The sequence below is a fragment of the Microtus oregoni genome, unplaced genomic scaffold (genome assembly GCF_018167655.1).
Source record: "Microtus oregoni isolate MIOR12 unplaced genomic scaffold, Mior012 000005F_ref0000423, whole genome shotgun sequence".
Taxonomy (NCBI): domain Eukaryota; kingdom Metazoa; phylum Chordata; class Mammalia; order Rodentia; family Cricetidae; genus Microtus; species Microtus oregoni.
The window spans coordinates 22302333-22313507 of NW_024543064.1; the positions used below are offsets into that span (position 1 = coordinate 22302333).

General features: G+C 48.5%; 1 protein-coding gene and 1 non-coding gene across 13 annotated transcripts in view; both read right to left on the reverse strand.

Annotated features, from left to right (window-relative positions):
* Positions 1–5109: 5109 nt before the first annotated feature.
* Pum1 (pumilio RNA binding family member 1) overlaps positions 5110–11175 on the reverse strand; it is a 117813-nt gene continuing 111747 nt past the window's right edge. For all 12 annotated transcript variants that reach the window (XM_041651636.1, XM_041651635.1, XM_041651634.1 and 9 more), the window contains one exon: positions 5110–6877. In XM_041651636.1, the coding sequence (XP_041507570.1) occupies positions 6746–6877 (132 nt within the window). In that variant the 3' untranslated portion in view covers positions 5110–6745. The remainder of the gene's footprint in view (positions 6878–11175) is intronic.
* Positions 10722–10804, reverse strand: LOC121448936. Its single transcript, XR_005974406.1, has one exon. It is a non-coding gene; the product is annotated as a small nucleolar RNA SNORD103/SNORD85 (small nucleolar RNA).

The following is an 11175-nucleotide window of genomic DNA, read 5'->3' on the forward strand; positions in this document are numbered from 1 at the left end:
GCAGAAGTGGCTGTCTGCCCCAGATAGGACTCAACAGACCACAGAAACGGCTCTATCTGAAACTAGCTTGGAGTGACTCATAGCAGCAGGGGTGAGTCGCAGCAGCTGCATCTTCAGAAGCCTCCTGGACAGGTGACCCTGAGCCCCCCTATTCTTCCCTACTCTCCTCTATGTCTAGGGGCGCTACCCTATTGAAGACTGCTGCCCCACTCACTCCAGGGTATTGCTTCCATTTTATATTAACTCAAGGCCAGGCCCCACCTCCCGAAGGTGTTATATGGCCATCGCGGCTCTGTTTCCTGATGGCAACTGTCCTGTCCACACTGAAGAAAGCGGCTGGTCTTGAAATTCCTTTATATCATTTCACACTAAGAAAAGGAACAGGAAGTGAGGTGACAGGTACAATGCCACATAGCATCTAACTGAGCTGGGAACTAGATGGCTCACTCCTCACCCTGGTGGGTCCTCCCAGACTATCCCACGTCTCATGGTCACCTCTGCCCAAGACCCTGACCGAGGTCATAGGAAGGCTGTGGGGAACCTAGGCCTAGACTCACCTGGGCTCACATCTGTCCTCCTTCCTGCCTTGGGGGACCCAAGGACTCTGGGGAAGGAGAGAAGGTAACAGGGAGAGAGGGGAAGTGGGAAAGAGGAGGGGAGGGGTGAGGCTAAAACAGTAGGGAGAGAGAAAAGGCAGGATGAGGGGGCCAGGGAGGGGAGAGGGCGAAGAAGAAGGAAAAAGAGGAAGTGGGGGAGAAGGAAGGAGGAAGGACATCACCCCAGAGGTCTCACCAGAGTACACCCAAGTTTCTGGGAATAAACTGCACATTTAAAGTCATTTTCATGGAAGGGAAAAAAGTGAACTTCCTAAATGCACTGCTCCTCCTCAGCCTAGCTTAAGAGCTGAGGACTCCCCTGGCCTGGGCCATGCACAGCTGTTGTTAGGAATGAACACTGCCTAGATTAGAGGTCCTATGATCCTGTCATCGAGCCCCACCACTGTTGAGCCACAGCTCTGGGTGAGGCAGAAATCTGCCATGGAGAGCGGTCCCGGAGGGACACAGAGGGGCAATAGCTGCCTTCAAGTGTCCCCAGGGGAGTTGTGTCCCCCTTGCCTAGATGGGAGAGAGGGATCTGGAAACAGGGCAGGCCTGGGGTAGGGTCCTGAAATTCAGAACTCAAGGATGGCACAGCGGTGGATCTGACCACCACAGCCAGCTGTCAACTGTTTGGATGCCACGCTGCCTGAAACTGACAAGCCGAGGTACCTAGCCCCGGGGGTTAGGGAGTGGACAGCTGGAGCGGGTACCCTACCCATAGGGCAGAGTCTTCCCCAGGTGTCTGAAGATTCTGCCCACAGAGTGTCAGGTGCAATTTCCATAGGAATCCAAACTTCAAAAGTCAAATCACCCTTCCCTGCTGTTCTGCTGTGGGCTGTGATTCTAGGAGTCCACTACCAGGCAGGACCCTTGGGGCCCCCAGTGAGGCACTTAGCAGAGGTGCACTTTCTTGCTTTGGTGGCCCCAGGCTGCCATCCTAGCAAAGAATCAGGAATGAAAGGCAGTGCTCACTTCCAGTTCTGTGCCCAGCTCTGGGTCAGGGGCTGTCACATGCCCTCCCACTCCCACTGGAGGAGAACGCTGTCGGACGGCTTACACAGCTGCTCGGAGACCCCGGGGCTGGGATCTGAGGCTGCTGTTTGAGAGCTTGGCTGCGTCAGCCAGGGCTTAGACCACTGAGCCTGGGCCTGCTCTTCTCAGGCCCGATCACAGACTGACCTCAGCAGGTGACAAGTGGGGAGATGGAGGTCCCAAGAAGGCAGAGGCTCCACAGGGGTCTTAGAGCAAACCAAAACAATTGGATGTTCCAGATGTGTGAGCTTCGGGTCCCACCCCAGGCAGTGAAGGTCTGGCTGTGACACTGGGGACTCCTGGGGAGGAGTGAAGAAGAAACAAACCTTACTCTGCTTTCTGGTCCAGAAAGCCAGACCTTGAATCCTGGCGTCCTGGAAACCGTAGTGCTTGCTTTAGGCGGCAGCGCCCTCATGTGGCCAAAGCTGGTAACCACCAGAAGTCACAGGTTCTTTTGACGTCATGGGTGAATTCTTTTCTGCAACTCTTTTGGGTTTTTGCCACCTCTTCAATTTTGGGTGTACACCGGGTTCCATGGAGGCTTCAGATCCCACTGAGCTGGAGTTACAGGCAGAAATGAGCCTCCTCAACTAGGTGCTAAAGACGAAACTCGGGTCCTCTGGAAGAGCAGAACGCCCTCCTAATTGCTTACACCACTCCAGCTCTGGTAATTTGGGTTATTTGTTGTTGTTTTGGTAATTAGTTTTTACATCTTATTTGTGCGTGTTAATGTACATACGTGTGGGGGGCATGCATGTTCCCCACAGTGTACATGTACATGTCAGAGTCAACCCAAGGGAATCAGTTCTCTTCCTTCCACCATGTAGGTCCTGGGGATCAAAACAAGTAATCAGGGTTGATAGCAAGCACCTTTACCAGCACTGAGCCATTTCACTGGCCCTTCCGTGGCTCTAAAAGATAGCAATTGCTAGGTCATACAAGTAATGGCAGAGCACTGGATCCAGGGAGTCAGAAGACCCAGATAAAAGCCTGGCTGGTTATTAATGCACACGAATTCCATCTCTTGTCTTCTGCTGGAACGTCTACACTCCCTTCCTCCTGCTTGTCCCAAGGATGAGAGGTGGACAAAGCCTGCAGTCCAGCAGAGAGAGAGAGAGAGAGAGAGAGACAGAGAGACAGAGAGAGACAGAGAAAGGCAGGCTTTCACGCAGTGGGCTGAGTGTCAGGTCAAAATGTGGGACCTCAGCTTTCCCATCTGAAACGGGCACACCAAAACTACCTTCTGTGGCCAGCAGAGTTGATGTCCAATGAGATACACTGGATAGACTTCTTTACTTAGTAACAGTTTTTGGTTGCTTAAGGCTGGGGAGACTGCTCAGTGGATAGAGAGCTTGTCCCCCTACTGTGAGGATATGAGTTAGAATCCCCAGCGCCCATGGAAAGCCAGAAACAGGCATCCTGCACACCTGCCCTGTGGCGAGAAGAGTTACAAGAAGCTCCTGAAGCTCGCTCACGGGTGACAAAATGAAACCTGCCTCAAACAAGGCTGTAAGGATGGACAAGCAAAGGTTGTCCTCTGACCTCCATATCTGTGCAGCCGCTCATGAACCAAGCCTCCCCAACCACAACTCTGGCCTTTGGCTCACCACGTAGCCAAGACCTTGAACTCCACGTGCCAGGTGCTGGGATTGTGTGACTGTGCACCTGCTCAGTTGGTTTTGTTTTTCCGTTTCTGAGACAATCTTGTTACTGTAGTCTAAACTCAAACTCTATTCTCCTGCCTCAGCCTCTTAGGGTTGTGAGCCCATACATGCTCTGTGCATAGTCACCGAGTGGATGGGGAAGGGAAAGAATAGGCTCCGCACCACCTCCGTTCACAGCCTCCATTCACAAGGTGTTACATAGGTGAAATGCAGGTGTTGTTTGCTACAGATGCGCTGGGCACTATTCAGCTACATAATCTCCATCTACACAACTGCTTTTGAAGAGCTTATTAATATTCAGATAGTTTCCTCTTTTACAGCAATTTGTCATCAGGGGCATGCAAGGATTAAACACTGCACTTCATCCTCAATCTAAAGACTCCTCAAACATACAAGGCTTCATATTAGGGGCTGTCCCATTTCCAGCCAGCTCCCACATGCATTTTCCACTGAGATGCTAAAGGAAGAGCCCAAACCAAGCAAACATAAGAAAATGCAAAGAGGCTAGGAGGGCAACAAGAACCTTGAGCTGCCTGCAACACAGGCCCCAGGCACTGCCCACCTCTCCCAGAAGGGGTTCACGGACCCTCAGCACATACATGCTCTGGGAAACCACCTTAGTAGGTAAGGCTGGGGTGTGGCCTAACTCCAGCTGTCCAAGCAAAATGAGGCCTTCAACTATAAAGAGTCGGCCTCCATTTCCAGCCCAAGGCTCACTGGCCTCCACATGTAGGAGGGGACCAGATGAAATTTCAGACGTGGCGTGGCCTTCTGAGGTGAAGAACAGCTGGGTGAAAGAAGGGTGGGCACCCTGAAGATAGGCGCTACTTCTGTGAACACAAAGGGGTTCTCAACTGAGGGTAACTGGACACAATCCAAAGTGCAGAGGATCCTGTAGGATGGCCAAGACACAGGCTTGCAGAGAAGGGCACAGGAGACCAATAGCAGAGGATTTCCAAGTCAGCTGGGGACCGATGGCAGTTTTCTCTTTCCTTCCTTCTCTCCCTTTTGGTTTTTAAAGACGGGGTTCTCTGTGTAGCCCTAACTGTCCTGGACTGTCCTGGAACTGACATCGTAGACCAGGCTAGCCTCTAACTAAGAGATCTGCTTTCCTCTGCTGGGATTAAAGCCACCAGCCCTGTCTGGCAGTTTCCTCTTAACTGAAACAGTTCCTCCAGGAGTCTCCGGAGCAAAAGGTTAAATCCAGGAAAGGGAACACTGAAGATCTGAGAAGGCACCTCCCCAGCTTCCTCTATGCTCAGGGCTGCAGCATTTGGGGTAGAGGAGCTTGCTTTGTGGTGATGCCGCTGTGTTCAAGACTGCTCTCATGAGTAACCAACACCTCAATAAATATTCACTGCTTCACCAAGTTGAATTCTGGTGCAATTGTTAATTTTGTCTGCGGTGGGTCCCCTTTCTGGGTTGACCAGGTGTACTTTTTTTTGGGGGGGGGGGGGGTCAAGAAAGGGTTTTTCTGTGTTGCTTTGGAGCCTGTCCTGGAATTAGCTCTTGTGGACCAGGTTGGCACTGAGCTCACAGAGATCCGCCTGCCTCTGCCTCAAGAGTGCTGGGATTAAAGGTGTGCACCACCACTGACCAGGTGCACTTGTGCATGTGACTCACAACATGGGAAAGCCAGGCTTTGTACAAGGCAGACCGAACTCAACCTCTCAGATCGAGTCAGGCTCAGGAGCCATCAGTTCCAACCCCAGTTTACCATGCCACCCTTCCTGCCCGCCCTAGGGACAACAGCGAGGCCAGGCTGGAGCAGGGCTCCCATGAGCAGGTGTGGAGAGAACAGCACAAATACCAAATTCAGATTCCAAAGTTCTGTATTTTTTTCAAAATAAAGATCACACATTGTTTAGAGACAATCTACACAAGAGTTACAAAAAATAGTTGCCCAGGCATAAGCATACACAGGTTTGTTAATTATACACATATGGTTACAAGTGTGCTTGCAAAAAGTTCATTGGAAATATACACAAGGCTCTGGAAATGTACACCGTGTAGTGTTACAGTCTATATTCAAACGAGGATTGACAGTATGTTACATTCACTTACAAGTAGACAAAATGCAAAATACAGCTCATCTGTACAAAACGGAGGGCGAGTCACTTTACAAGGGAGGCGCTGAGCGGGGAAGGGCAGGCGAAACTTCTGCACGTCCTTTCTTGACTGTCACAAAATAAGCAAAACATTTTTTTAGGATTAAAAAAAAAGAACACTAGTGTGAACTGAATCGTCTGAAGTAACATTTAGAAAGGCTCTCGCTACCATCTTGACTAGCTGACAAATAAACCAAGCTATTTTTTTTCTTTTTAAACATTAACTAGGCTGTATAAAGAACATTTATTCTTTCAAAAGAAAAAAATTTACTTCTGGTTGAAATTACAATTTACAATATACAACACTATCTGCTACGACCATAAAAGGTGGATATACACTGAGTGCATGGGGGGAGGGGCGCTGATTTTTTTTCTTACCAAAAAAACGTGTTCATGTTGATTCAAACTTCTCCACATTTACATTACAGGTATACAAATGTACAATTGTACAATCAAAAGGATGTCCGACTACTAGGGTACATTATAGATACAGATTAGACATCAAAACAGGAAATACTACAAATCTGTATATATGCAAAAGTCTACACAAGTATACACTATGTATCTATAGAAGCAAGACCAGGAGCAGAGCTGGGTTTTCACTCATGCTAGATAATCAGATTCTGCTTCTCAGTGTTCACAGAGAGCAACCCCATGGCCCCAACCACTGGCCTTGGGCCTCTGTGACTCCTTCTCCACCTGGATCTGCGGCCACCATCTTCCTCAGCATGAGATCATCTCCATCCAAAAAGAGTGTCATGAACACAGGCTGATGCTTTAACGACTCTGAAACGTTCCCATTTCATATGTATATATGTATATATATATATATATTTTATAAACAGTGTTAAATGCCAGTTTGGGGTCATTTAACTAAAATTCAAATTTCTCAATTTTGTTTTTTATTTTTTTAATAAAATGAGGAGGTCGTGAAGAGCTATTTGCAAAACTTGCCACAAGGCAAATGAGTTAAAAACCTTTTTTTGTCTTTTTTTAAACTTTTTTTTTGTTAAACCAACCACCCTGAAAGTGTCCACATGTGGAATATAGATACAACATAAAACAAAGCATGTGGCCTCCCATGTACACTGATTACCTATGTACAAGTTCCTATACACCAGTAAACAGCAGGGCAATTAGTCAATTAAAAAAAATAATTAGTACATGTGTAATAAAATGAAATTTACAAAGGCCTTTCCACGGATGGAACTGATTCCTTTTGGAGGAGGGAGTAATCCCGGAGCAACCGTTGCCCACTTCTGACTCTACGCTGGGCATTTCTGGTTGCTGGTTGGATCTGCCAGGGTCAGTGAGGTCAGCGGGACGGGGATGGGTGCACTGCTCAGATGATACCATTAGGGGGGCCACACATGGGCCCCAAGTCCACACCATTCTTCATGTAGTACTTCTCCAGCTTGGCCAGGATGTGCTTGCCATAGGTGTACTTTCGAAGCGTCGCGATGTGTGGCCGGATCTAAAGAGGACAGTGTGTGTTACACGGGCCAGAGAGGCCTCAGATGTTGCCAGCACCTTCCCAGATATGGACTGCATGGTGCACACTTCACCCCACAAAGGTATCTTTGTCCTCTTATTGCTAGAAGCCATGAGATAAAGACAGGAGCTCTTGCCCTAAGCATTGACACAGGACAGGGAACCCACCCAGGGCAGAACAGCACCTGCACACAGAAATCCAAGCTGTCCTGGAAGCTGAGGATTCCTTGGGGAACCATTCACTTAAACTCACCACCTGATCCCTGGTTCTCCAAGGCACAGGGTTTCTTCCAATTAACAGTGACCAACTGTGCTGGCTAGTTTTTAATGTCAACTTTACAAAAATTAGAGTCATTTTGGAAGAGGGAACCTCAATCGAGAAAATACCCCCACCTGACTGGCCTGTGGGCAAATCTGTGGTGCATTTTCTTGTGCACTGGTGGTCCTTCATGCTATAAGCAAGCAGGCTGAGCAAATTACTGGGAGCAAGCCAACAGGCAGCACTCTTCCATGGTTCCTTAATCAGCCCCTGATTCCAGGCTCCTGCCCTGACTTCCCTGACTGATGAACAAACAAATGAGGCAATCCTTTCTCTTCGTGTTGCTTTGGTTATACTGTTTAACCACAGTAATAGAAACACTAAGTCAGACAGAATTTGGTACCAGGTCAGGGGTACTGCTGTGACAGAATATTTTATGGTAGCACCCAAAGTCTGGGCTGGAAAAGCCATTGTGTGCTCAGAGCTCAGTGGGCTTCTGTGGGAACCTGTGAGCAGTCCAGGTGATAAAGACCTGGCTTGTGAAGCTTCAGGGGAAAGCAAAGGCTCTATCAGGACCATTCAAGTGACACTCAAATTCACCACTAACGTGAAACCTTTGCTTTGCTGGTACATTGCTACTGACTAGCTGGGGCTATGATTAAGGAGACCAGCACCAGTGAACTCAAATCTTCCAAGAGTATTTCCACAGAAGGTGGAGTCCAGAAAGGGCCAATAGGGTACACGTCATGCTGCAGACAACCTTGATAATGTTTAAAGACTCTTCCAGGTGGTACTGGTTTTAAAGGGGTCATGGCGAGAAGGTGAAGCTTGGCACTATGAGGATAAAAGGCCACTGGTGAAATTGCAGGCTGAGTGGCAGTGAAGACTGAAGGAATCATGAAAGAAGTTGAGACTTGGCACCAATGTGGCAGGGTCAGAATCCTTGAAGAGTACCCAGGAGGGGTTAGTGGTAAAGGTGGATCCCAACAAAGACACCCTAGCATTTTGGAGATGCCAGTGCCATGGGATGACTGCCTAGAACAGCAGCAGCTGTGCAGTGGAGCCAACCTGAGCCTAGGAGATATACTGTAGGGGCTGTGGATAGCTGTTGAAGCCTCCTGGAGTAACCCAAGGATCCCGGTATTGAGTCCTACAAGTCTGACGCTGAGCTTTACACTGCTGGACTGTGGTTTTGCCCTGGTTCTTCCCTCTCAGAATAAGAAAGTATTTAACTTATTCTGATTTTATAGGAGCCCACAGTTAAGAGACTCTGGATATTTTAAAGAAATTAGATTTTCAAAATATTTGTAAAGATCACAGAGGTTTAAAAAACTGAGATTTTTTTTTATATTGTGAGCTTAGTATTAATATGAGCTCCTGGGGATAAACAGGAAAGGAAAGGTTACACTTTACAAGTAATGCAATTGTGTGTAAAGGTGACAAGGGGTTGATTATGCTAGCTAGTTTTTATGTCAATTTGATAAAGCTAAAGCTATTTTAGAAGAGGGAACCTCGATTGAGAAAATGCCCCCACCTGATTGGCCTGTGAGCAAGACTGTGATGCATTTTGTTGATTGATGACTGATGAGGGAGGACCCAGCCCACTGTGGCTGGTACCACCCCTGGGCAGGTAGGTGGTCCTGGGTGCTATAAGCAATCAGGCTGAGCAAGCCAAGCCAGCAAGCAGCGTTCCTCCATTGCCTCTCTGTATCAGTTCCTGCCCTGAATTCCTTCAATAATAGAGTAGACCAAGAGTTTTTAAAGATGAAATAAATCTTTTCCTTCCCAAGATACTTTTGGTCATTGTGTTTACCAAAGCAATAGAAACCGTAATACACCAATATATAAATAAATAGGGAAAGACAGACAGAAACAAAGGAAGGAAGATTGACGCTGTGCCAGGGCAGCTGAGAAAAAGAAGATACAGAGTGGTTCTGTAGTTCAGCCACAGACAAATTAAAAATAAAGAATAGTATAGGTATTTCACCCCACAGATTCACTCTTCCTATAACTTGTGACACATCACTGGCATCAGTCACTTCCCACACCCGTGCTCCTCCAACCTAGAGAGCTCTGATCACTCCTGTGAGCACTCTCGTGGCCCCTGCCCTAGACCTGTTCTGTTCCTGTGTACACAGCTCACTTGAGGGGGCTTCACTTAAAGCTCAGGGGCCATGCTATACACTTAGCAGTGCTGGCTCCCCTCTGCTTGCCTACTAATCTTTCCACACAGAAAATAGAAGATGGTGGAGGGGCACTTTAACAATGTTCCCAACAAAAATTCACACTGCTCACAAACCTCAAGGAGCACCATGCCAGGAGACAGGTGGCAGCCCATCTTGAAGCCTACAAGGCCAGCAGTTTGTCTGCCCAAGTGTAAGCTCAGAGTAAGGAAGGGCCAAGGAGCTCTAGAAACTGCTATGAACCCACACAGAACACAGGCTAGGAAACCGCACACCTCCTCCTGGCACCTTCAGTGACAATGGCTGAAAACAAAGGGGTCTGGGCGCTAAGTAGCAATCTACATACCTTCCCAAGCTTGCCTATCCAAAGGATCCAGTTGTGCTGCAGCCCCAGACGTGGTAAGGGCCATGTCCTCAACAAGGGCTTCTCTCACTAGACCCCAGCCTTGAGCACTCCTTCCCTTCCCTCTCCCCTGACCCTCAACAAGGGCTTCTCTCACTAGACCCCAGCCTTGAGCACTCCTTCCCTTCCCTCTCCCGACCCCACCCCACTCTCCTCAGCTTTGCTGCACTCCATTTAACCTGGACTGGGAAGGTGTGAGGTGCTGCTTTCCACTCTTCTAACACAAACCTTAGTGGTGGGAGAGCCGTTCCTGGCCCTCCCTCTCCTTTTGATTCTAGCTTACACTGACCACTTCTCTTCAATCTGAAAAATGCCACCAGCTATTATATTAGCTCAGCTGTTTTCATGGCTTCCCCTACTCCAAATTACAGTGGTGGCACAATTGTCCTGGGCCTGAGTGTTTGCTCCATGGGTAAATCACTTGCTACCAAGCCTGACATGCTTTGAACCCACATAGAAGGAGGAAAAAAAATTGACTCCAGCAATAAACTGTCTTTTGACCTTCTCATGCAGGCTGAAGCACACACATAAAGTGAAGTAAATATAAAAAGTATTAAACAGAGTCTCCTCTCAGGTCCCTAGTCGTCATTACTGTGCCCTCTTCCTTAAAGGGCCCTCTTTCTAACCATGCACTCTGCAAGCACCACTCCACCATACTCTATTCTCTTCCCTGCTTTTCCTGGCTTTACCGTGCCTGTGAGCACAGTCCCTCAGTGAGCACCAGGACAACGCAGTTCTGAGGATCTGCCTATCGCCACAGGTTTAGTTATTTGCTTCAGCAACAGCTGTGCTTCCAGCTCCTGCCTGCTACACGCTACCATACCACCTCCTACACACTGCCACATCACCTCCTAGCACCTCCACATGCAACAAACTGCAAGATGCACCCCACGTGCCCTGAGCTCCATCAACCTTCAACTGCCACCATCTGCACCACTGGCTGGTAGTTCAATGGGTTTGAATCAGAGCTGGTGGGATTCTGCCTGGCTCAGAACGAGTCCATAATAAAGATTCTCATTATCGGACTTTGTCCTCAGTGAGGGCAAGTGGGTCATCATTGCCAGACAACAGCAACCCCTCCGCTGAGAAGGCTGGGGGAGCTCAGAGCACAGAGGCTGAGGGGTGCAGGCCAGAGGCCTTGGCACCACCTGGCACAAGCAGTTGCAATGTGCTTTCCCTACCTGTGGGGCTCCTGGATGACTCCCCTATCAACCCCCACTGACAGCAGCTAGATTTTTGGGCCTCTGTTCCCTTTCTCCTGTCTAACTATCCCTAGCCTTGATTCTGCATGGGTTGGGTGAGGGCCTCCTCCATGGGCAGCACCATTTTCCACTGTCCTGTCCACACTGTGGGTCAGCAGCAGAGACCAGGCCTTTGCAGGAAAGTATGATGGGATCAGTGAACACAAAAAAAAACAAGAAAAGGAGACACAGGAA